We start from the raw sequence: 27542 nt of genomic DNA, 5'->3' as shown, positions 1-27542 counted from the left end.
CTGGGTTAGTAAGAGTAGTGGTTAGCATGCATGTGTGCCTGGCTATGTGCCAGGCACTTTCGACAGGTGCTTCTAATCTGATTACTTATGGTCTCACCATTAACCCTTTGAGGTGAGTATTCCCATTTCTCAGATAAAGAAACACAGTGTAGAGCAGTTGAATAACCTGCCAGAAGTTTGGAAGAGGCTGAACAGGCTTGGAACTGAGGTCCTGGGACTCTTTGCCCACTCTTTAATCACTTCAGTGAACTTCCACTTCCCTTGGTTTTGAAGTTCTCACTATTACAGAATGAATTTTGTTATTTCAGTTTGTACTGGTTTGACTCTTCTGTTTTTAAATTTCTATATCAGCCTCAACTACTCCATTTTACTCTAAACTCAATGGCTCAGGCAAGACAAGGGTAATTCCTCTCATTTCCCCCCTTCATTCATAGAATCTGACTGGCCTGAAGGACTAAGGGGAGAAAGGATCCAAAAAGAACTTTATGCTTTCCTGATTCAAGAAACATTTCAATAATAGGCAGATGGTTCTTGTCATTTGTGGCTTTCTGTGCAGTTCTCCAGCTGCCTAACCTTTCTTTCTTGGTGGAAAAATGTCATAAAGCTCTTCTTAATTTATCTATTCCATAAACATAGGACAAAGAGATTGCAAGTGTGTAAGAATAGAAGTGCCCAGCACTTTTATTTGCAATATATTCCAAATGATAGATGTCAACAAGCTGTAACTATCCTTTTTAAAAAGTTATGGATTCGTTCTTGCATATTGTAGTAGCAAATTTATTTTTCACAACTTGGCCTTAGCACCAAGGTCAAGGCTTGTTTTTGGTCATTTTTTGTTTGTTTGTTTGGAATAACAAACTTATCATTTAACATAAAAAGAATGCAATAGGAAAGCAAATTTGTCTATAAAACAATATACCTCCACATACAAACACTATGATACATAAATTCTTTTTGTATTCACATTATTATATCCCTTATCTATCCCTTATCTATTGGAGATAATTGAGATATTACTGTGTGCCCCAAAGAAAAGTCTTTAACCCAAAGAAATTTGATCCTTACAAAATTTTGCTGAAATTATTCAAGTGATTATTTAAGAAGATGAGTAGTTTGAAGTTTTCTATCCTTTGCATGCCTTTGCTCTACCATCCCATCAAGGATCATAGGAGCTCCACAGACTAGTTGAGAAAATGCCACTGACAAGACAGAGTCTTCCAGAACTTAGACCACTTGATGTCCCTCTTTACACACAGTGAAAAAGTGTAGCAAGTAGGAACTTCACTGACCACAGGAAGGTACTGTCCAATCCTGCTTGTATTATTAAAATAAGATTCCAAATTTTAATCACTTAGATTTAAAATTTTGCCCTTCAGACAAGCTGAATGATAGGTCACTTTACTGGATAGTTCACACTGTTTAGAGATATAATTTTAATATTTATTCTTTTGCAAATGTATAGCTATACTCTGTGTCTAGATTCCCCAAAGAGGATATTTGAGAAATTTCATAAATACTCATAATTATGTTTGGTGAGATGGTTTAAAATAATTCAATTCTAACTCTTTTAGGAGGCTTAGACAGAGGTGAGACTTTTTGCTCTGAAGGGGGAAGAATTTTCTACTGCCTAATGTCCGAAAATATTGTAGCATACTTTGGGAGATCTTTAGTTAATTTACAAGTCATATTGTAGGAAACCCTGCTCTGTAGCCTGCCTTCTAAGTAGATCTCACACCAGTGTCTGGGGCAATTCATGAATTTAGTCTAATAAACTGCAACCTTATTCCTCCAAGGAGTTGTGTTTTTCCTGTGACTTACATACCATTGTTGGCTTTTTAGTTATTTCTTCCTCTGGATCATCTTGCAGTTGTTAGTAGAGTGTCCAGATATGGGCGTTTGGTCGTGTATAATAAGTATAACTTTAATATAAATTATTTGGCAGAGGAGGATGTGTGTAAGGTCAAGGCTTTCTTGACATTTTAAGTGTTAGGTTTGGAAATGTTCTACCCAACTTTCTGTTTAACTCATTAGGAAACTGGCTCTGACAAGGTCAGGCAATTAGTGGCAATTCCAGGACTAGAGAGGTTGTGGTGCACTACGGTTAAGTGCTTTGGCTCTCACATCCCAGGGTCTGGGTTTGAATCCTGCTCCGGCCACTTATGAGTTGTATGATCTTGTGCAATTTATATCACCTCTCTGTGCCTCAGTTTCCACATCTGAAAACAGGATGATCATAATACATAGTTTATAGGGCTATTATGAGGATTAAATAAATGAAGTGAATTAAACACTTAGCACAGTGCCTGGTATATATGAGTACTGAATAAATGCTATTAGAATTAGAACTCATGTCTCCTACCTCTCAGTTGATCATTTTATAGTTGCACCACATTGTTTCTCCTGATATCCTTTAAAGATAGTAAAATATTGTAATAGTGTTATTCCTCATTAAATATTTCAGTTGATTAAATATTTCAGAAAAGAATACATATTTAACAAACGTTGTCTTGACCATTTTTTTCCACGTGAGAGATGAACATGTAATAAATGAAGAATTTGGAATGAAATGAAAAATTAAGTGATGTATGTCTGAGTATATTCAGGTAGCACATTATATAATAAATTACTTTTTAATACAGCTATGATTCCTAATTTGCATAAACAATTGGCCACTTTAGTGGCTCGTTAGATAAATTGAGCCCAACTAACCAATACAAATGTATTACAAATGCATATCTGGAATGTGAAACGGTTCCTGGAAACTCATTGGAACTGAAATTTCCAGTAAAGGAAACCCTTGATTTTTCAATAAAAGAGGAAATATCTGTTCTGGGTTCATGTAGATGATATGGATTTAGCAATGATTTGTTCTTTGATTATAATCACTGAGTGCCTTTTAAAGAGAGATTCATGTCTTTGCAGCTCTCTGTGAAGACGTACTGTTATAGCAACAATGGCTAATCTTATATGCATGATGCTGTCTACCAGTTAGACCATTAGTGTCACTTCTGTGCATTGAGATGTGTGCAGTGAGTTGTGAGCTCTATTTCTATTCTTATTAGATGTATGTGGCAGACAGACACTCTGGGCTTCCTGCTCCCCTGTCATTCTCACTAGCCGTGTTTCTTGCTCGTAGAACCCTGATTTTTCTCAAATATTGGGTGGCCATGTGCTTTAAGGGAAGTTGGGGTTTCCCTTAGCCTTGAGGGGAAGTGAATCTTGAGTAGTCCAAACAAACATTCTAATTCTAATTATTATCCTTCCAGTGACTCATCTAGACATGAGTATGTGACATAATTTTGGCCAACGAAAACAGAGTTTTTGAGGAGGATGGTGCTTCCGTGTAAAGTTTATGTGTATAAGGAAACACTTCTGTCTCTGATTTTTGTCATCTGTATGTGTTGCCTGGAATTGCAGAAGCCAATCTGAGCACCTTGAGGAGGTGCTAGCCTCAGGGGAGAAGCCAACATGCTTATATTTGCAGAGTAGACAGACGGAAAGGACCTGGGTCCTTCTTGATATCTGTGAATTACCAGGTGAACTCACCCTGAAGCTACTCTACCTCTGGACCTCTTATTTTCTAATATAATAAAAGACATTATTTAAACCAATTTTACTCAGCTTTCTTTTTTCAATAGAAACATGCTAATTGATGCAATGTAAAATCATCTAATTATAATTCTGGTCTCTTTGTATTCTTTGCCTGTAGTTGCCAAAATGAGCCGAAGTCTGAAAATTGCTCAGTAGGACCAGGCATGGGGCTCTTCATGTGGTTTCACTTGCCAATAACCACTCTCTTGATAAATGTAAGTATTTCGACTTCTCTTAACCCGTGACATTTCTTTGTACCTTGAGTTAGTGTTTTAGGTACAATCATATAAATATTAAATGATATAATTATTAATCTCACAGGGTTCCATTTTTGTTGCAGTTTCTTTTTCCTCTTTTAAGTTCTTTGGTTACCCTCATTCTGGGACACAGCACTGAAGGAGGCCAACACGAATGGGGAATCACCTCAGTCAGCGCAAGGAATGATGTAGACCTTTCATTACCTTAGCATAGCCATCTCCTTTGAGCTGACATATTGTTTTCCTAATAAAAATGCTTAATTTAGATGGCTTAAAAATTAACTTTCCTCCTTTTTTTAAAGTCATGAGCACAGAATCATGTAATAGCAGCTGAACTTTAGAAGACTGAACATATGTGAATTGGGATTAGTGTTGTGATAAATTAAACAAAAAATTAATTTGACATATATTTCAGATATATTTAATTTTTCTGCTGAGTGATTACTAGACATGGATGTTAATTCATGTAAATCACCAGGGTTACAGTTTATAGGCACCTTATAAAATGAATGCGTTTGGATAATGATCAAGCCTATAGGGAAGTCTTACCATCTTTAGAAAATCCTCCTCAATTAATTTCTCTCCTTAATAAGTTGCTCCATTTTTGCTACCATCCCTTGAAATGCCGTTACCATGTACAGTTACTGACATAATAGTATCTCCCTTTACTTTGTGAGTAACTCTTCTTTGAATGTCATGGTTTCATGAGGAGATTTGTCATCGGACCCATTAGGGGACCAAACCATGAAAGTAGAGGATGGGGTCTCAATTAAGGGTGACACTATGCAGTCAGGTATTTCATTGTAGACAAAGCAAATTGTGAATGAACTGAACAGATGGGTCTGTTCAGAGAGACTCTTAGGAAAGTCGCCAGGTGGGGCCTGAGCCTTTGGCATCGCCGTATAGTGATTCATTCTTTTCTTGGAAATAAACTAATAGATTGTGATCATTGTTCTTAATCAAAGAACAAAGTCCTATTCCCTTTTCTGGCACACAGGCTGCAGTACATTTACAGTGAGGAGGAAAATAAGAAATATCTACAGAAAGCTTTAAAAATACCCGTGTAAAGCCTATTAATTTAGAATACCTGCCTGCCAGCACTTTTTGGTAGGTATGTCTATAGAGAGAGATTGGGAAGAAACTTGTTCTTTCCTGTCCCATATAAGGCAGAACAAAGATGTAACTCGATGTTACTATGTGTTTCTGATTTCTGCCCATAAACAAGTAAAACCTTTTTCAGAATTCTGTCTACTTGCTGGGAAACCTTCCTCTAATTCATTCCTACAGAAACTCACCAGTAGGGGGTGAAACTCCTTTCCACACTCCACTCCCTAATTGAGCAATGCTAGCTTTGGATGATAAAAATTCTCACCTTTAGGCAGAGTGCTGGAAGTACAATGAGTTATAATGAAATATTGTTTGGCATTGCATTTGATAGGAGATAAGAAGTGCTTAATATTCTTTTATGAGTCTTTATCTTCTGGCATCCTGAAATTTCCTCCCCATCACAATATAAAGAATTAAAGTACAGTTTATGTTGAGATGAGGGACATCCCCAATTTTGGGGAATCCTAGGACAAGACCTACAAATTCTGTCTTTAATGGCATGCATGAGGCCCACAGCCTCAGATTAGTGTTGAATCCCTAGCAACTTTGGTGAATAAGAATGAATATTTGTGGGGGCCAAGAGGGTTATGTAGCTATTGTGCCAGAATCTATAAGCTTGATTGCTTTAATGCATCTTGTGAAAAGTGAAATAATAAAGTCTTTTTGAAAATTTTAGTCTGTCTCATTTGTAGTAAGGAGTACCAAGAAAATTGTGTGTGTGTATGTGTGTGTGTGTGTGTGTGTGTGTGTGTGTGTGAAAAATCACAAGGCAGAGCTGTGGTCACTTGGTCAGCCCTCCTGTCCTTCAGGAGCAGCTCCTTCAAGTGCTGAAAGCTTCTGTTTCATTTTAATAAGGGAGGTGATATTCTCATGTAGTAAATACACCCAGCCTTATCTAGTTATATAATAGATCCCATTTGTTTTCACATGTCAGGTATTCTTAACATGTTTTGCAAGCATTTTTTGTCCAGTTTCTACCATATATTGTAAGCTCTTTGCATGAACAGATTTTCTGTATTCCGATTCTTTTATATTCTTATGGGTGACACCCACTGCAATGCAGGGATTAAGTAAATCCTGATAACTTGCCAGTTTTAACTAATAGATAAGATAGTGCTTTAAGGGTTATAAAAAACTTCAGCCATTAACAGCAGGAGTTGTCTTACGCTCTTTTCTTTCCTATTTTAATGAAGATTTTTTTATAGAGGTATTACAGACAAACATTATATTAGTTTTAGCATATAGCATAATGATTTGATATTTATATATATTGCAAAATGATCACCACAATAAGACTAGTTAACATCCATCACCATTCGTAGTTGCAGTTTTTTGGTTTTGTTTTGTTTTTGGTTATGGGAACTTTTTAAAATTTACTCTTTTAGCAGTTTCAAATATGCGATACAGTATTAACTATAGTCACCATTTAAGCTCTTGAAGAATACATTTAGGGAAGGATGTGTAAACATTTTAGTTAGTAGCATTCTTCCTATGATTTCTACTTCTTAAAGAAAGTAACAGTAGATGTAATTAAATATTTTAGCTACTGTCATTGTCAAATCTGTTAAGCACATAATTGTCCAGTATATGCTTTTTTTGGTATACATCCCCTTTGACCATATCTTACTTGTTATTTTGTTTTTCAGCATCTTTTCGTTGTTAGTTTCATTGTTAGTTTTCCTGTCTAGTCAAGTAAGATGTTAAGTACAGGAGGGAGGCTGGGTCTCTGGGGTGTCAAGATTTCTCTTTTCCCTTGGCTTATTTGATCCATTACTTGCTTTGTATCTCCAGAGTACCCCCCGACCCACAATTAGCATTTAATGGCAACCATGGGGCCCATAGTTTCGGAGATACTCAGGGACCCAAGGCTGCAGCTGAAGCAAGAAGAAAACACACCAAAATAGATAGATCTGCCTTGGTTAATGAAGATCACAGATGGAAATACTTTTTTTCCCCCTGTGGACATGGTGGGATTTTTTTTAGAACTGATGCTATTAATCAATCTGTCCTAAAACAGAAACAGTTGCAAATATGTAATACAGAGTATCAGTGGAATGGAAAACAAACCTTTAACTAAGCCTGATTTTTTTGAAGTTGGAAAATGTTGCCAGCCTGTTTTTTATGTAATTGAAAATGTTTAGAAGCTTTCCTGAAGAGTTGATTAATATATCAAAATCACAAAAGGCAATTTTGAGTCTAATTTTGTTTGTTTACTGTGTAATGCAGGATTCTTGGCTTTGAAATTCTGCCATGCAGGGTGAAAAATGACTGTCAGTGTGAAACAAAGTAGTCTATTGAAAAGAACATTGTGTCTAATAGGGAACAGCTGATACCAGCCCAATGCTCACTCTGAAATTACAATATCTCAATCAGTCTGACTGATTCCTGTGGATAAAGGAGAGTCCAGATTTGGCCAAGGGGAGCAAAAGTGGGGGGAGGGAGGGAGTCTCTTGCCTCACCCACCTCTTAGTGCAAGAATCCTAAAATGGGGAGTTGATGGGGAGGCACTGTGGTGTAGGCTGGAGGAACTAGGATAATTTGGGACCTTGATAAGCTGCATAGACTGCAGTTTCCGTACAGAGATAGAAGTGACATTGTGAGGGAAGGGTTGCATAGCTTCTCTAGGACGGCGTAGAATTTTAATGTGCTCCCAGAAGCTTTTCCAAGGACTTCTTGATTTTCTAAATCTGAATGAACTAAAATAGGTAGTTACATTTTGGTACTCAGCTTTTGGAGGAAGACACCATGGTTCAAGAAAACTGGGTTGGGGGGGCTTGCTGGCTTAGTCGGTAGAGCATGCAACTCTTGATCTTGGGGTTGTGAGTTTGAGCCCCATGCTGGATGTAGAGATTACTTAAGAAAATTAAGAATCGTTAAAAAAATAAAAACTTAACTGTGCTAGAAAAAAAAATGAGTGAACTCCAACCAAGAGTTTCTGCCTATTTAGTTAAAACAGGAGTACTCAAAGAGAAAAAAATGCCTGTCCTAGAGTGATTTTATGTCCTCCCTTTCTAAGGAAAGTGCCAATTTCAAATATTTTCTCATTATTTCAATCATTGACATCTCCTCGAAACTCAATATTTTGGCGGCTAAATAGTCCCGGATGATGCACTATATCTGTTAGATGGTCTTTCAAACCCAGAAGCAACACAGAAGTCTTTTTATAGGACCACAGATCTTGGTTTGGGGTTCAGAAAATAAGGTCACTATGTGTAGAATGAGGTTGGACTGAAACACAATCCACAGATCAACCTAGTTTCTCACCCCTTTGGGTAGATACTAAAGTATCTGGGCCAGGTTGTTTTGTAGCCTCTGCTTGAATATCTCCCCTGGTAGACTGGGAGCTCACAGCTCAGAAGGCATCTAATTATGAGTAAGCTTTGTATCTGTAGCCAAACCTGTTTCCTATAGCTTCACTCATCAGGGGCAACAGAAAATGTCCTTTTATTTTGTTGTGATGGTTCTTCAGTTATGTGGAGGGCTACTTTATCCAGCCTCCCCTTTCCCTCAAGTCAGTCCTCTTCCAGGCCAAGCTTCACCACACCCTCATGGAGCTGACATTCAAAAGGACAAGGCTACCACACAATGTAGGGACATTATTCACATAGAATTTGTTGGCTTTGCAAGACATACATACAGAGACAGACACACACACACACGTATGTATCATAGTATATATAATATTAGATAGTGGTAAGAGCTAGAGTATATAGTATGATATCAGATAATGGCAAGAACTATGTAGAAAGATAAAACAAGATACTCAGGGTATGATAGGGGGCAAATACTATCTTATATCAGGTAGGTTGGAGAAAACCTCCCTAAGGAAGCGACACTGAGGAGAGTCCTGATGGAGGGAGGAAGTGAGCTATGCATGAAGGGAAAGGTTCTAGTCAGAAGGGTATTGATTCATAAATTTAAGCATTTTTGGTATGAATGGTCAACGAGGCATTTATTTCCTTAAAAATACTCATATCTATCAGGTCCCAAGAAAATTAAGAGACTTTCTAAATATGCTTGCCCCAATTAATATGAACCACAGATGGATGTGAGCTTGTTCGGGGCTTTGGGGAGGCACGGAATTTGTTTTTTGTGTCCTTTTTTTTTTTTAAATTTAAATTCAATTATTTAACAGTGTATTGTTAGTTTCAGAGGTAGAGTTCAGTGATTTGTTAGTCTTATATAACACCCAGTGCTCAGGGGCACCTGGGTGGCTCAGTCAGTTAAGCATCTGCTTTCGGCTCAGGTCATGATCCCAGGGTCCTGGAATCGAGCCCAGGCTCCCTGCTGAGTGGAGAGCCTGCTTCTCCCTCTCCCTCTGCCCCTTCTCCCCACCCCATTTGTCACTCGTGCTATCTCAAATAAATAAATAAAACTTAAAAAAAAATACCCAGTGCTCATTCCATCATGTGCCCTCCTTAATGCCCATCAGCCAGTTACCCCATCCTCCAACCCCCTCCAGCAACCTTCAGTTTGTTTCCTATGATTAAGAGTCTCTTATGGTTTGTCTCCCTCTCTGATTTTGTCTTGTTTCAGTTTTCCCTCCCTTCCCCTATGCTCCTCTATTTTGTTTCTTAAATTCCACATATGAATGAAATCATATAATTGTCTTTCTCTGATTGACTTATTTTGCTTAGCATAATACTTTCTAGTTCCATCCATGTCATTGCAAATGGCAAGATTTCATTTTTTTGATGGCTGAGAAGTATTCCATTGTATATTTATCACATCTTCTTTATCCATTCATCTGTTGATGGACATCTGGGCGCTTTCTGTAGTTGGCTATTGTGGACAATGATTCTATAAACACTGGGGTTCAGGGAGGCACAGAATTTGGATCTCCTTGTCCTTATGAAGGCCTTTCTCCCTCTGGTGTTTCTCTCTGAATAAATGTGTGCCTTCATGGAGTGTAAAGCAAAGGGAACCCGTCAGCCAGCCCAATCCTCTGCATCAGCCCTGGTGATGCACAGGGTGATAGGAACGTCAGCCAGGTTGCTCACATCCCTACCTGTGGGCATGGCACCCCACTCTCACCTGTCCTTAGACCTATGAAAAAGAGGCATGTAGGATCTTTATGTTTCCCCCAATGAATCTGTCCTGGTTCTTAGTGATTACCATGTCCTTTTCTGAGGACTCACAAATCATCTGTCTCACCATTTTAGAGTATTACCATGTTTCAAAACCAAGCTTGCACATGTGTAGATCATGGGATACATGTCTCCCCCCCGTGCTGAGAAACGGGAATACTATTTTTCTAGCTCCATTGCCTCAGTACCTTTTCTATTCTCCCTGATTCCTTGAAGATTACTGACAGGGACTCTTAGATTATATCTGCAAAGTCTCTCCATACTCTGGGATGTAATTTGTTTAGGCCTAGAGACTCGAACTCATTTAAAACAGCGAGGTGGTCTCCTGCTATCACCTTACTTATCTCATTCTTCAGTGTCTTTTAAACTACATTTATTCAGCCCTCCTGAGTCTAAAGATCATTCTCCTTGATACAGAAGCTGGAAATACAATAGAAGTTGTGATATATGACTTTCTCTTTGTTGTTTGTTAATGTTGTATCATCTGCCCCAAGCAGTGAAGTATGCTTTTTAGGTTCATCTCTTTTACTTTGATTGTAGCTGATAAGGGGTGAGTGTGTTTCTGAGTTTGTGGATGAAAGGCTTAACCATATTTCTCATAAGCATATTTCACAACAGCGCCTATTATGTTCTTTCACTTCAATATTCCTATGCACATTTTATCTTGTTTTAGAAGGCAGTTATTAGCAAAGGTTCTGGAACCATACAACCAGGGGCAAATCTTGGCTGTTCCACTTACTCTAGCAGTAAGACCATGGGCAGATCAGTTTACCTGTCTGCATATGAGTTGTTTCTCTGTAAAATGGAGATAATGCTTACCTTGTAGAATTTGAGAGTAAACAATTTAAATTTCTTTTTTTTTTTTTTAAAGATTTTATTTATTTATTTGAGAGAGAGAGCGGTGTAAGCAGGGGTGGGGGGTGGGGAGGAGAGGGACAAGCAGACTCTGTGCTGAGTGCAGAGCCTGAAGTGGGGCTCAATCTCACTACCCTGAGATCATGACCTGAACCGAAATCAAGAGTCAGGTACTTAACCAACTGAGCCACCCCAGCGCCCTGAGAGTAAACAATTTAATAAACACAAAGGTCTTAGAATAGTGTCTGGCATATAGTATGTACTTATCGCCACCACCACCATCATCATTTTTAATGTATTCCTATCATCTTTCAACTATATTTTAAAAATTCTGACCTCATCAGAGAGTTTCCTGGTGAGCCACAGTTTGTCCTTTGGTTAGGGCACATTCAATCCAATTTTTCATATCTTGTATCTCTGTGTATCTAGTGTCAAACAGTGAGACTTGGTATAAACAACAAGGATGTGAGACTCTCAAAGATCATGAATCAACAAAGAATGATTGAATTACATTTAGTGTATTCATGGTGGTAGCAAAGTGAATGGACACATTTTTATAAAGACTCTCATTTGAGTCTGGTTTGAAATAAAAAAGGACTTTCTTCTTAGAATCCAAGAGATTCCAAGTAACCTGCGCACCCATTTCCAAGCCTTCTAGCCTAGTTTGAACGATAAAGGAAAACATCCCAGATGACGCCAAACAAATCCATAATAAATCATGGGAATCATAAAATATTGTTTCATAGCAGTATGGAAAGGCAAATTTGCAATCACCAAGGGAACCTTGAGCCTATCAGATCTTTGGGCCATATTAGGACCATTGGAATCTTTGATAGAATTTGGTTGCTACACAGAAGGATTCTTCATCCCCCTGCCTTTATGTTTTCATAATGGATTTCCTTCGGCATAACAGCCATTACATTCTTGGCCTTCTCTGACTGGAGAAGAACTAAACATACTTAAATCTTGGAGCTCTCCTTTCTCCAGGATACTGATATGTGTTGAAAACTTACAGAAGCAGGGTGGGGAAGGTCCTACAGTAGTGTGGGGATGACTGTGATTGGTGGATAAATCTGCCCAATTGAGGAACAGTGTTAGCAAGTCTTTTTGTGCCCAGACCTCAAGCCAAATTCTCTAATTAGTTTTATCAGTAATAATAATAATAAAGCTGATGTTTTGATTTCTATTCATCTCCTGTGTCTTGTTTCTCAATAGATTTTTAACTTCAGAAAGGGTGAGAGGGATATTATTTATTGATTCTCTCATACGTCAAACAAGGAAAACAAGAAGAGTAAAGATAAGCAATATTAATTAGCTCTTCTCTTTACATGTAACCAAGATGTGAACCAAGACAGTCTTTAGGCAAACTGTACAAAAATGACCAGATTGACTTCCTCCTGGGAAAATCTGCCCTTATTTCTATCTTTATTCATGGTCAAACAAATAAACAAATCTAGAAACCTATGATGAAGAAAATCAGCTATTGGCAGCAACGAGGCAGAGGGAAAAGCTAGATTGAATTGATTGGAAAATGACTCTCAGGATTAGGGTGGGCCTCCTATTATTTAGAAAGGAAGTAGCAGAGTGTCACTGTCCTGGGGCAAAGGGAAAGTTTGAGCAAGACCAAGAGCACAGGTAATGTAGATGCACAGAAACTTAGATTAGAATTTTCTTAAAATAGTTGTCTTGTACGACAATCCATGCAGTGCCTAGATACATTTTTAGTGCCCCCCCACCTCCCTTAACAAATACATACCAAATTTTATTCTTGCTGAGCTAGAGAGAGCTAAGGAGTCAACTAGAGGTAGAAAGAAAGTAAAATGTGGCCTGGGTGTGCAGGAGATGGGATATGGATGCTGAGAACTGGAAAAGTCCGACCAGGTTTAAAAACTAATGAGTGTGGGGCACCTGGGTGGCTCAGTTTGTTGGGCGTCTGTCTTCGGCTGAGGTCATGATCCTGGGACCCTGGGATTGAGCCCCACATTGGGCTCCCTGCTTGGCAGGGAGCCCACTTCTCCCTCTCCCTGCTGCTCATGCTCTCTCTCGCTATCTCTCTCTCTCTCTAAAAAAAAACAAACCCCAAAACAAAAAACTAATGAGCATGACTGAAACAGATTGACCAGAAGAGAAGACCCTGGATGTGCTAGGCAACACCTTCCAGGAGTAGAAGGAAATGAGCAGAGGAGAAATTAGAGTTCCCAAGGTGAAGAACCAAGGAGAACTCTGATGAACCACAAAGTTAATGCTAGGAAAGCTTTTGGATAGTGAAGATTCTTTGGGATTCAGATGGAAGATTGGTTTTCCTAGGGGCCAAATACCAGAGTAGAATCTAAATCCAAAATTGGTGAAATACTTATTGATCAACTGCTATATGCCTATCATAGTACTGGGCACTGGTGAATGAATAGTGAGCCAATATGACCTACTCTTGCTCACATGGGGTTTACAACCCAGGGGGAGGTAGAGCCAATTAAAAAGAAAAAGTTGCAAGTGCTCCGTGGTGCAGGATGCCATGGGAACACAGAGGCCGTACCTGACCTGGGAGCTGGGAGATAGGTCAGGGAAATCTTTATGGAGAAAGTTCCATCTAAGCTGAGACCTGAAGGACAAATCAGAGTTAGGCAATCAAGGAAGAACATTCCAAACAAAATGAGTAGGATGTGACAGGGCCTGGGGGGATGGGCAAGAAAAAATTAGGCATTCAGACACCGCAAATGGGTTGACACCACACCCCAGGTACTTTTTTTGTACGTAATCACTTTGCCTGAAGTTTGAGTCTGAAGAAAAAATGAAAATGGGCCTTAGCAAGGTAATCAGGAGAGAATGTCCCTTGGTGTCTGTTCCTTGGGGTGTAAGGGATGGAGCAATAAAAAATGACATTAAGGGGGGGCTCCAGGTGAGTGGAATGGGTATCGTGAGATGTTCTATATGCTGAGGCAATGGGCAGAGGGACAGCATGCTACCAAGTCCAGAAGAAAAGAATAATACTGCATAGGAAAGTGGACCTTGTGCACAGCTAGGGGAAAAAAAAGACAATTTAGTTTTATATGTTACATTTTAATAATAGTCATTTGTAACTGCATAATGAAATTTGTGAACAAAAGTTCATTTCCAGAAGAATAATCTCTAACTGATATGCAGTGCCTCAGTAGGATTTGGCCAGGTTTTAATTTTAGCTTGAATAAATAATGTAAGACTAGGCTGGGCGAGATAAAAGGAAATCTCTATACTTTCATCTCTCCATGATGGAAATAATAACTACTTTATTTCAAAACAAGTTTCCAATTAGTTTCTGTGAAATATTATTATCCTCTTTTTCCAGATACTGTAACTCATTTTGAAACTTAATTTTGATAATATATAAACATTTTTAAAACTTACTCTACAGGAATGACAGTTATATTTGGAGAGAGGAATGCTGTTGGGCTATAACTATATTATTTGGGACTGTTCTAAATAATAGTAAAAATAATGAAAAAGAATTAGTCAAAATGTAATCTTTTTCATGGCTATTCATGACCTGGCATGGACTTACCTTTAGGCCATTTCCTTTAAAATTGTTCAGTGGACTTTTTTTTTTTTCTTCAAGACTAATAATGCTTCACTTAAGGTTATAAACTCTTTTATCCCCATTTAAAGAGCTGGTATTATTTATTTATTTATTTATTTAAAGATTTTATTTATTCATTTGACAGAGAGAGACACAGCGAGAGAGGGAACACAAGCAGGGGGAGTGGGAGAAGGAGAAGCAGGCTTCCTGCGCAGCAGGGAACCCGATGCGGGGCTTGATCCCAGGACCCGGGGATCATGACTGAGCCGAAGGCAGACGCTTAACGACTGAGCCACCCAGGGGCCCCTGTGGTGGCTGGTATTATTTAAATAATCAATGAGCCATTCAGTAAACACTTGAGTACTAACTATGAACCAGACACTGGGCTAGGTGCTGGAGCTTGTGTAGTGAATCATGTAGCTATGACATTTGCTTTTGAGGTGCTTAGTTTAGGGGTAGCTGAGAAAGTCTGAGGACTCTTTGGGGGAGAGATCTTACAGAAATAAAGACCCACGTTTTAAAGATTTTTATTTATTTTTTGACAGAGAGAGAGACAGCGAGAGAGGGAACACAAGCAGGAGGAGTGGGAGAGGGAGAAGCAGGCTTCCCTGCTGAGCAAGGAACCCGATGTGGGGCTCGATCCCAGGACCCTGGGATCATGACCTGAGCCGAAGGCAGACGCTAAACAGCTGAGCTACCCAGGTGCCCCAAAGACCCACATTTTAATTTGTATCTTAATTCAGGACTTGGCCATTATCTATAAATCATTCCAGATGGATAAACTGAGGCACGGATTATTCAGGCTCAACCCATTAGTCATAAAGTAGTGATTTCAGTTGAAAAGTTGGTCCCCTGATGAGTTCTTCACTCCCCAGGCCAAGCTCACTTTCCTACAATTGCAGCGTTCTCTTCACTCTGTTTTTCTTCCCTCGAAGCAGAAAGACAGATGCTGGTGATGCTGTTTTTCAGATGAAGAAAACAAGGCAGGGGAGTTTACCCAAGGCCACTTATCACTTTTATGGAGGAGCCAGCATCACAACCCCTACCCTTTGAGTTTCCAGGCCGTTGCCTAGCTACCAAACCTCCCTGCCTCTTCCACTGCACAGCAGCCGGGCAGGCACTTAATAATCATAATTGATGGTGCTGGCTAAAAGGGAGAGCTCGGAGTGATTCTGGGGAGTTTGTTTTCACATACCAATGAATTTTATTCTTCTTGTGGTCAATAACCTATACCCATTTGTTTTAGACAGCATCCCTGTCTTGGTCCACAAAGAAGCTTTCTTATCTACATTGATGATTTCTCTTTTCTCTCTTTCTCAACTGTTCTTTCTGGGGGAATCCAGTTGCTCTTTACAGGTATCACACACTTAAAAAAAAAGTCTGTCTTAAAAAAACAATGTCTGGCTTCCCACAGAAGAGTCTCACTATAGCAGTTTTAAGGGATAGAATGCAGTTTGGTGAAAGTTAAATAAATTCCATCAGAAAGTAACACTTCTTCTTAAAGTGTTAGCTCCATTAATTATTTAACTGTGTTAAAAATATTTGAGCACTTATTTGTTGAAGATATTAGTGGGAATAAAAAGATAAATTTGTTTATCCTTTCAAGTATGTTTTATTGATTGCCTGACATGTGCCAAAGACCATGCTAATGCTGGGGATTCTGTAGTTTTCCTTATGTTGCGAATAGTCCAGGTGGAGTCAGACAGTCTGAAATGATCACACAAGTAGACAACTGCAACTTTCATATGTGCCTCAAAGGAGAAGCACATGATGCTGAGAGTGCCCGTTATGGTGGCTTTAACAGTCAGGGAAAGCTTATTAGGGAAAGTGATGCTCGAGTTGAGTTCCGATGAATAATAGAGGGAACTAGACAAATAGGAAGGAAAGAGCATTTCAGGCAGAGGAAACAACATGTTCAAAGGCCCTGTGGTGGGTGGGAACATGTGCAGTCCAGGAACCATGAGACTAGCATGGTTGGAATGAAATAAGAGGTCAAGAGGAAGCTGGAAAGGCAGGTAGAGGCCAGACTGTACATGGTATCAGACCTGTACTATATTATCTTATGGCCTCAGTCTGATTTCAGCCAAGGCTATGATGGACAGTGCCATCAGCTCCCACCAAATTTGTGCTGACCTCATTCTAAGTGTGCCTGGGGCTTCTCTGGTCCCCAGGCCTGGGGCACTTATAGGAGACCACTGGCAGTCACATGTGAGCAGCTCACAAGTGCCAGGGAGTTAGTATCCATAGGCAATTCCCAATTATTGGTGGATGAAAGTTGACTGGGGAATGCTTCTCCCCTTTGTCTCTGGCGGACAGTTCTGAAATACATTCCCCACGGTCCCTCAGAAGTTCGCATTGGATTAATACAGTTGCTCACAGTGATGGTCAACTTGCTCATTCATTTCCTCCCTCCCTGTTTCACTCATTTTCCCTAATCCATGACTCCTATTCCTTGGGGTCACTTCCTAAATGAAACAGTACAAGCAAGCTTTTGTATTCTGCTGCTTGTGGGGAAGCCAGATATGAGATACCATGTTAAGGAGCTTGGAATTTTGTCTTTGTCTTAAAAGCAATGGAAAATGAGTGTTTTAAATAGGGTGGTGAATTAGCACTTTTGCACTTCAAAGAGATCATTTTGACTGCAGTGTGGAAAATGGTTTGGAGGAAGGCAAGGGTAGGTGAGGATAGAGCAGTTCATGGGCTGTAGTAGTCTAGGCAAACATAGCTGGAGCAATAAAGATGGAGAGAAGTAGATTTGAAATATATTTAGGGTTCTAATTGACAGGACTTGGTGACAGATTGGCTATGGCAAGTGAGGGACAAGGAAATATTTGAAATGACTCCTAGGTGTCTGACTTTCTTAGCTGAATGGATGATGATGCTGTTCACTGAGTTGGGGGACTCTGGAAGGTCAGGTGTGGGGGAAGGAGTCTCAGTTAAGGTTCTTCATGAATATGAACTGGCTTAAACAAAAGGGGAATTAGTTGACTAACAGAAATGAGAAAAAAAAAAAAAGGCTAAACTGGCTTTAGGCATGACTTGTTTAGGGGCCAAACAATGTGATAAGGATCAGTCTCTCAGCTCTACTTCTCTTGGGTACCTTTGGCTGCTTAGGGAAGCAAAATGACCACATTCTCAGACCACCGGGTATAGGAAGAGGGGTTTTGTCTCCAGGAACCCAGCTAAGGCATCATAGTGACTCATTTGCTCTGATTGGATTATATGCCCACAGGCCAAGAGATACCCTGCTCAGGGGGATGGGATATGTGGATTGGTTTAGGTTAATTGCTGCTTACCCCTGGTTGTGGATGGGGTCATTATCATGGAGACTAGATTGGCCAAGAGTGGGACGGGTGAAGTCCTTGAAGGAAATCTGGATGTTGCTTCTGTAGGAAGGGGAAAATGGGTGCTGAGGTGACTAAAAGTTCTCATTCTCAGGGAGAAAGTTCCTGAGTTTTGTTCTGAACAAGTGTTTGAGTTTCCTTTAAGACCTTCAGAAGACAATGGATGGCAAGGACCTGAAAAATTAACTAGGAGAGGAATACCTACTGAGAGAAGAAGAGGACCAAGGGCCAAGTGTTGAAGGATTCCAACACTGAGTTGGAATTCTAGGTAAAGGGGAATTGATCTGAAAATAGGAGAAGGAATAAACAAAGAGGTAGGAAGAAATCTTGGAGGACTGACTCACTGAATAAACAATAAATGTGACACATAATAGCTGCCTCCTTGGAATTCACAGTCCAATAACCAGACTTGAGTTCAAAACAGATGGTGATGTAGAGAGAACTTCTATTTCCACCAAGTTAACTGTTGTATTAGAGGCACGAATCCCCGGCATATCCAGTGGGAACACAGAGAAGAGAGCAGCTAATCATTCTTGGTGGGGAGAGGGATCATGTGAGAAGAGTCTTGAAAGATGAATAAGATTTTTCCATTTGGAGAAGAAAAAAAGCTCAGGTCCAAGTTTCAACTTACATAAAGGAGTCAGGAAGGAATCAGAACTAAGGGATGGCAACCTAAACTATGAGAACTTCAGGAAATAAGCAAGGACCAAGTAAGGGTATGTTGGCTAAGGAAGAAAAGCTGGAGGTATCATATAGGTCATGTTTGTGGATGGCTATTTATCTTAGGGCTTGACTGTATCACTCCATCACTTCAAAAACCAACTTGACTGGCCTTTATCCTAGATTGGCCACTTGGTTGGCATATCATGTTGGTTTTTTTGTTTGGCATTAGAAGGACTCTAAATCTAAAAGGTTTTTATGGTGGGTATTGACTAGTTGCTTTCTGTTACTTCTAAAGTGAGGACAGGAATAAATGATTACATTTCTGCAAAGGCAATTTAAGTTAGACATTAGGAAGTGTTTTCTTATCAGTGACATTTATTTTACTTGTCTGCATCAGCCTTACAATTTATAGACTCAGTCAGACAATGATAATAACAGCCAAAGAAAGAAGGCTGTACAATAAACAAGCAAGCAAACAAACAAAAAAAATGAGTAAGCAAAATTGTTAAGTTTATTGGGGATGGGAGTGTTAAGGAAGTTATATCTGGAGCAATCACCATAACATTTCCAACTAGCTAAGGACATATTTCTGAAGGAATTATGATTTAGGGATCTGATTAGCTAGAAGGGTTTAGGGCACTCTTTCCAGGCATTCCAGGCAGGGGGTAGCTGTGATAGGCACATTAATGGCCCCTCAAAGATGTCCATGTCCTCATTCCTACAACCTGTGAATATATTTCATTACATGGCAAGGAAGAATTTAGTTTGCAGATGAAATTAAGGTTGTTAATCAGCTGACTTTAAGATACAGAGGTTTTCTGGATTATCCTGGTGGGTCTCATTTTAAAGTATAAGGGTTCTTTAAAGTAGAGGAAGGCAGAAGAGGAAGTCAGAGAAAGATCTGAAGATGCTATGCTGCTGGTTTTGAAGATGGAGGTAGGGGTTATGAACCAAGGAATGCGGGCAGCCTCTAGAAGCTGGAAAAGGGAAGGAAGCAGATTCTCCCCTAGAGCCTCCAAAAAAGAAGTTTCCAGCTCTGTTGGCACCTTGATTGTAGCCCACAAAAAGTCATTTTGGATTTCTGACCTGTAGATCTGTAAGATAGTAAGTTTGTGGGTTTTTTTTTTTAAATTTTTGGTTTTTAAAACTTTTTATTTGCATTTGAAAAAAATTGTACATTCCAATAATTAAAATCATTTTAACAAAAAAGTGGCACTCTGATTAAACCTGCATTTTATAGCCTGCAGGGCACCTTGGGCCAGCTTTTTTTTTACTCTAGATTTCACTGTTGTCCTACCTCGCTTCTTCCTTCACCAAAATTCAATTTCTTTTCCTTCCCTGCCAGCCAGACCAGCAGATGGGATAGGTGGGAACAGCCCTCGTTGTCAGTAGTTCTTTGATGTGAAAAGGGGCAGCGCAGTCATTTAAACTTGGTCCAACCTCTTTGCATCTTATAAAGTTAAACAGCTAAAAGAAGTAAAATAAGGCAATGCTTATGGAATGTACAGTGCATAATGGTGGTGCATGCCTCATTACAATTACCTGCTTGCTTCTCCTGTTCAATCATTTCTTTTGAAGGCAGTGGATTTTTGTCTTCCATTTCTGTCTTCTTCAGTTTTGATTTATCAAATTTCTCAATCTTAGCCATATTGGGTTTTTCAGACATGGATGCAGAGGAAGTGGAGCGAGGCGCCTGAGCTAGCGAAGTCCGGTCTGTTCAGTGGCCGCCGAGTCTATTTGTGTTGTTTTAAGTCAGGTGGCTGAGATGGTCTAATGGATGAGAGACATAGAGTCAGTTTGCTTCTGGGATAGACTGAAGCTAGTTGGAAATAGGGGAGGCCATGGACTCAAGATGTTATTATTATCTCTTGTTAATTTTTAAAACCTTTTATTTTGGGATAATATTTTGGGACTTTTAGAAAAGTTGCAAAAATAGTGCAAAAAATTCTTACCCTTTACATAAGTTACCTAAATGATAACATTGTAACATACTTGTTTTATCATTTTCTCTTTCTACATAAATACATAAATAAAACATATACTACATAAATATAATAAGTATTCTCTAATATTTCACTCTCTGTGTGTTTATATATTATGTATATATATATATATTTTTTTTTTGAACTGTTTGAGAGTAAATTAAAGATATGGTGTCCCCCTTTTCCCCAAATACTTCATTGTGTGAGTCTTGAAAAACATAACCATCGTACAGTGATCAAAATCAAGAAGTTAAAAATGACACAACACTATTAGCCAATCTAAGAGCTTATTTAAATGTTGCCATTTGCCCCATTAATGTCCTTCACAGCAAAGAGAATATTTTTTTCAGATCCAGGATCTGACCCAGGATCAGATGTTGCATTTGGATCCCATATCATTTGTCTCCTTTCATCTGGAGCAGTAATTCAGTCTGTCTCTGTGTTTCATGATTTCCACATTTTTAAAGAGTATAAGCCAGTCATTTTGTAGATTCTCCCTCAGTATGGATTTATGTAATGCTCTTGTGTGATTAAGGTTCAGGTTATGCATTTTTGGCGTGAGTACTCAGTAATGGTACCATATCCTTCTCTGTGCATCATATCAGGAGGTACTTGCTTAAGTAATGTTTGCCAGGTTACTTCACTGTAAAGTTACTATCATTCTCTTTATATTTAGTAAGTATCTTGTGGGGAGATATTTGAGACAATACAAATATCTTGTTTCTCATAATACTTTCACTTACCAATTTTAGCATCCATGATTCTTGTCTAAAACATGTAATTCTATGGTGGCTGCCATTTAGAGTTTCCAGTTATTTAAAATTTAAATCTATGTCTTTAAGAGGTGGGGATTTTTAAAACATAACCCCAATACCTTCATCTCATCTAAAAGCAAATTAATAGTAATTCCTTAATTACAAATTTTAAAGGCTTTTATTTTGAGATAATTTTAGACATACAGAAGAATTTCAAAAGCAGTATAGAGGGTTACTGTATACCAGTGATTTTCTGTTAAATCTATAGATCATATTGGGAAGAACTGGCAATTTAATAATACTGTGTCTTCCATCTATGAATGTGATTATTTGGATCTTCCTTGTTTTGTTTTTTTTTCTTTAGTGTTTCCTAGTTTTCACCGTACAGATCTTGCATATATTCTGTTCTACATATAGCATGAATGACATATATGAAACTAAATTTCATTTTTGGAGGGCTATTATAAATGGTATTTAAAAAAAAAAAAACTTGAATTCTAATTTGTCATTGCCAGTATGCAGAATTGACTTTGTATCCTGCAAAGGTGCCAAACTCAAATACTAATTCTAGGAGGTATTTTTGGTGTATATTTTGTGATTTTCTACATAGACAATCATGTCATAATATGAATGGAGACCATTTTCTTTCTTCTTCTCCAATTTGTAAGCCTTTGATTTTCTTTTGTTGTTTTATTGTGTTGCCTGGAATGTGCCCAGTATGATGCATCCAGTTGGTGTTGAATAGGAGTGGTGAGAGAGGACATCCCTTGCTTGATCTCAATGGGAAAGCATTCAGTTTTTTGCCATTAAGCATGATGTTTTTCCTTCTTTATTTTTTTCTGTTACCATTGTGATTTATGTTGATTGATTTTCAAATCAGTATTCCTGGGATAAACCCTCCTTAGTTGTGAGGTACTATTCTTTTTGCATAATGTTTGATTTGATTTGCTAATATTATATTAACTGTTCTCACTGAACTCTCTCACAGGTTGTCCATCCAGTGGCATTTACCTCAGATAAATGAATGGCCACATTTCTTCTCTCCTTACAGGTATCTCCCTCTTCTTGTGTTTTGGACCAGTTGGTTGCCCTGAGACCTCATTTTCCAATGGGTTTGAAAAAAAGTCATGAATTTGTAGTTTGTCTGGCTTTTTTTTTTTTTGGTAGTTGCTGTTGTAAGTGTGAAAATTATGTTCTATGCAGCTTTTTATCCCTGAGTGGAAACTAGAGGCTCCACAAGTATTTTCTCATAATTGTTTGAGTCAGAACCCAAATCAGATTTGTGTATGTCCCGTAAGTCTCTTTTGGTCTATATTTTCTTCCTCTTTTTCTGTCTTTTTGTTTTTACTTGCTATTTTTTTCTGTTATTGTTGTCAAAGATACTGGATTGTCTATCTTATAATGTTTCCCACAGTCTGAATTTTACTGATTGCATCCCTGTGGTATGGCTTAATATGGTCCTCTGTCTACTGTTTTTCCTGTTAATTTTGAGGCTTCATTAGAATCAGGTTTATTTTTCCTTGAAAATCCATAATCTGGATATTTTGTGTGTGTGTGTGTGTGTGTGTGTGTGTGTGTGTGATTTATCAGCTACTGATGTTCAGTGCCTACCTTTATTAATTCACTAAGGCTTTTTATTTTTTTAAAAGATTTTATTTATTTATTTGTTGGAGAGAGAAAGAGATCGAGCACACACATGCACAAGCAGGGGGAGTGGCAGACGGAGGGAGAGGGAGAAGCAGGCTCTCCACTGAGCGAAGAGCCCAATGGGGGACTTCATCCCAGGACCCTGGGATCATAACCTGAGCCAAAGGCAGACGCTTAACTGACTGAGCCACCCAGACATCCCTCATTAGGACTTTTTTTTTTTTTTTAAAGATTTTATTTATTTATTTGACAGAGTGAGAGAAGGAACACAAACGGGGGGGTGGGAGAGGGAGAAGCAGGCTTCCCACTGAGCAGGGAGGACCCTGGGATCATGACCCGAGCCAAAGACAGACGCTTAAAGACTGAGCCACCCAGGCGCCCCTAAAAAGCCTTTTTTTTTAATTGTAATGAAGATTACAGTAAAAAATCTGTAATGAAAATTCTGTAATGAAGATAAAGAAAATGAGGCTCAGAGAGGTTAAGTGACTTTACTAGGTCAATATAGCCAGTTAGTAAAAGTTGTAGCCAAGCTTGGAACCTGTGTTTTAGGAATGCAAGCCCTTTTTGCTTTCTATAAGCATATTGCCTTTCTAGACATTGCATTATTAAGCAATAGGAAGATCAATTTTCCATCCCTAGGTACATGAGACATATTCATCTCTTTTAGGAAGATTGAATTCTGTTTTGCTTAGAGGCATAGGACCATACCAAATGATTATTCAAAGAAATTTTTCCCTCAAGTTCTGGGTTACGTTCCTTTTTATGGATACAATTAAATTTTTTTTTCATGCTAATTCTAGTGTCTAGAATGGTGTCTAAACTCAACTCTGAATCCTGAGCACATTTGGGCTTTTGCTTGCTCCTTCAGTGCTGTGGAATAAAAGACAACAAAACAAACAGATGTAGATTAAGTACTACAAAGCAGTTTGTTTTTTATACTGCATTCAAGACTTGCTACTAAAATTTCTCTTCAGCTTGGAAAGAGAGAGAGAGAGAGGAAGGAGAGAGAGGAGGGATAATGTTGTGATTGGTTTTTATCTACCACCTAAATTTTTCATGAGTTTGTATCTAAGGTGATATAGCATCTCTCTTGGGGGGCAAGCAATTCCATGAATTATTGGTTAGAGTTTTGTGGAGACAACTGAAGAAAAAGACATTTTTAACTCTATAAAAAATAGATTTATCATGTTCAAATCAACCAAGGACAGACATCTATCTGGACCCAAGGATTCACTTTTCAACACAAGTGAATGTACTCATCATGTAACCATCCTATATCATCTGATGCATGACTGTGATGTTCCTGAGCTTATTTTCCAAAAGAGGACAGAGCTTCCCACTCTGTAAGTATTTCCTGAAATCTCTATAATTTATTAAATCTGTAATAATAAGGATTATTATTGAAGCAACTTTCAATCTATTTCAAATCCAATTTTTTTTGAAAAAAGATTTTATTTATTTGAGAGAGTGAGTGAGAGAGAGAGTGTGAGAGGGGAGAGGGTCAGAGGGAGAAGCGGACTCAGGGAGCCTGATATGGAACTCGATCCTGGGACTCCGGGATCATGACCTGAGCCGAAGGCAGTTGCTCAACCAACTGAGCCACCCAGGTGCCCCTCAAATCCAATTTTTGAATTAAGGAAGGATGAATTTGGCTTTACCTTTTAACCACAGGGTTCTGAGAACCCCCAAGCAGAGGAAAGGCTCTGCCCCCTCTGCTTTTCCCACCTAGACTCAGAAACTCTTAAGTGCGAATGGACATTTTGGCCTGCGTTGGGGCAAATGGAGGTATTGGGATCATACTGGACATAGGAGAAAATGGAGCAGAAACCCAAAGAACCTACCTAACTTTGGAAACTGTCAAGAGTTGAGTACAAGGACCAGAGTGAACAGATGTAAAAGCAAGAATTAAATTTAGATCCCTAGAACTTTTAGAATATTTAGGTAATATGGAGTTGTAGTGATTGTCTGGTCCAACCCATTTTGGTGAGATCACTTACCCAAAGTCACAAAATTGCCACTGGCCAAAGAGATGTTGAAATTTTGTCCTCTTGAGCTGTCCCTTGAACTTCTCTCTTCCCCCAGCAACTGAAATTCAGAAAACCTGGACATGGGGTCTGGCTCTATTGTTAACTGCATCTGTGATCTCGTGCAAGTCACTGATTGTCACCAAAACTCATTTTCCCCATCTGAAAAATGGGGATAATAATACCTTTCAGGTTGTAGTTGATTAAATGGATTTGGAAGAAGTAAAGCACATGGAGAAGTTATTAGAGCTGTGGAATCGAGCTAAGTCTAGTTAGATCTACTCATATTCCTTAGGAAATTTCATGCTAGATCTAGACTCAACTTCTTCTGGAACACTTTGGGTGTGAATCCAAAGCCCATTAATGTTTCACATAATTAAGAGGCGGTGAGGCGGCCAGCCACCACCTCAGTAACATCATCCCTAAGGGCCCACTTATGGTCTGACTCTTGGAAGTTGCTGGAAGGATTATGTGGGCATCCTTTAGCATCTTCTTTCTGCTGTGAAAAAAATATATAGTTAATAGATTTCACTACTGCTATGGGAGTGTTCACCAGGGATCTTTGGAAAGAGTAATCTTCACATTTAGAAGTATTTTCTCATTTTAGATAATGGAATGATGAGGTGAAAAATGATCTTGGCTACTTATGATTCTAAAAAGCCTTTGGACTGAATAATGTTTGGTGAATTAGACATAATGGCAGCAAAGAAATACCTCATTTACTACAAGGTCCACTTAGTTATTTAATCACTTTTACTGTCATACAAATACGCATTCCCATGCAAAGTGGTGAAAAGTTAGTAATGGCATAAAATGCAATTGTATAATGACAGCTCTCTTCTATAAAGGGATAGCTGCTTCGTTCTGGACAGTTCTGTGATTGAGCCAAGACTCTTTGTGGTGTGTACATTATAGAAGAGCAGTGATTGGTATCCCTCACTTTGTCCCTAGATTATTATACATTGTGGAACAGAGCGACATAAAATTGGCAAGTTAGACCTGGATTCTGCTTTGTGCTTAAATGAGATCGTTAGTGTGAAAATACTTTGGGAGAATACTGGAGTTATTATTGGAGTTATTATTACCTTAAATTTTTAGATAATTTAGGCCAAAGAATAGAATGGACACTATTAGCCACATATTCTGAAAATATCACCAGAAAAACCAGTCCTAGAGTTATGACAGGCATCAAAATGCCCCATTTGGATTCTGGTGTCACCTGAAATCATTAGCAAAAAGCACAGTAGCCAAACCATGTTACAGATGCCAGGTGTGCAGGAAGTCAGTGATGTGGGGCAGCCAGTGAGGAGTGGAGCAATTAGAGGGAGCTACACAAAGACCTTGAAGAATGGGAAGAATTTAAGTGGGGGGAGCAGGAAGGCAGATTCCAGGCCTGTTTGTGTTCTGAGAAACTAGTCAAGGATAGTGGCTAGAAATGTATGGTTCTAAAAGTTGGGCCGGTCCTAGTGTTGTATCTTTGCTCTTCTTCTGGGTCCCCAAGGAGTTTTTAACAATGAATCAATTTGAGGATCTTGCTCAAAGATGAGCACCAGGGTAGTCGTGACACAGAAGATGCCAGAGTGGATGGTGAAACTTTTCTTTCCGCTCAGGCTCATTAAACTGTAAAGCAAGTGGTTCTCTCCTTTAAGTGAGCTGTGGTAATTGCCACTGTCCTCCTGGCTCAGCTCTGCTTCTTATCAAGAGCTGTGACAGAGAGAGTATCTGTTAGAGCTGTGCTGTCCAATAGAAACACAATGCGAGCCGTGTATGGAAGCCACATACACAACTTAAATTTTCTAGTAGCCACATTAAAAAAGTAAAAACAAATCTGATGAGGTTATTTTAATATTTTATTTGACATCATATATCTAATCAATGTAAAAATTATTAATGAGATAATTTACATTTTTTTTTTCAAAACTAGTCTTCAAAATCTGATGTATATTTTACTTTTCTAGCACATCTCAGTTCGGACTAGCCGTGTTCCCAGAGCTCAGCAGCCCACATATGGCTGGTGGCTACTGTGCTGGACACCACAGAACTTTCTTCTCCCTTTGAGGAGTGGCTCTGCCTGAGTCCAACTCTGTATTTGAGGATATATTTCCAGAGTGTCTGGGTTGCGTGGAGGCATCTTTCCATACCTAATGACCCATCCCAGATCAACTCCATATGATCTAAAAAGTTAAAATATTTACCAGAAGAATTTGTATGGATAATAGTTTTCTTAATTTTGAATAGAAAAAAAAAAGTCACAAAAGAAAAGGTTGGTAACTTACCACCATTAAAATATAAACCTTTCAGATAATGAAAAAGCCAAAATTATCATTAAAGGAGGGAATCCAACAGATTGAGAGTGATACTTGCATTTATTATGAGACAGGTCTTAAAGAATACCCACACCATATAAAAAACTAATTCAGGGGCACCTGGGTAGCTCAGTTGGTTGAGCATCCAACTCTTGATTTCAGCTCAGGTCATGATCTCAGGATCATGGATTGAGCCCCAGGTTGGGCTCCCCACTTAGCGGGGAGCGTGCTTGGGATTTTCTCCTTCTCTCTCTGACCCTCCCCACCAATCAGGTGCATGCATGCTCTCTGTCTCTCAAATAAATGAATAAATAAATAATAAATAAATAAATAAATAAATAAATCTTTAAAAAACCTCATTCAAATATAAGGGA

The 27542-nt window shown here is 38.8% G+C and overlaps 2 protein-coding genes across 2 annotated transcripts in view; one reads left to right on the top strand and one right to left on the bottom strand.

Moving 5' to 3' along the window:
- CDH13 (cadherin 13) overlaps positions 1–27542 on the top strand; it is a 1400946-nt gene that overhangs the window by 9617 nt on the left and 1363787 nt on the right. Inside the window, exon 2 of the mRNA XM_078063200.1 lies at positions 3710–3806. Within this exon, the coding sequence (XP_077919326.1) occupies positions 3756–3806 (51 nt within the window). The 5' untranslated portion in view covers positions 3710–3755. The remainder of the gene's footprint in view (positions 1–3709; positions 3807–27542) is intronic.
- LOC118531087 (thymosin beta-4-like) lies at positions 19914–20120 on the bottom strand. Its single transcript, XM_036084952.2, has 2 exons — positions 19997–20120; positions 19914–19921 (listed from the first exon to the last, which is right to left on the bottom strand). The coding sequence occupies exons 1-2, from the start codon at positions 20118–20120 to the stop codon at positions 19914–19916; spliced, it is 132 nt and encodes a 43-aa protein (XP_035940845.1).

The sequence above is a fragment of the Halichoerus grypus genome, chromosome 15, assembly GCF_964656455.1.
Source record: "Halichoerus grypus chromosome 15, mHalGry1.hap1.1, whole genome shotgun sequence".
Classification (NCBI taxonomy): Eukaryota; Metazoa; Chordata; class Mammalia; order Carnivora; family Phocidae; genus Halichoerus; species Halichoerus grypus.
Note: the sequence above shows the minus strand (reverse complement) of the source record. Positions and strands in the feature narration are given on the sequence as shown.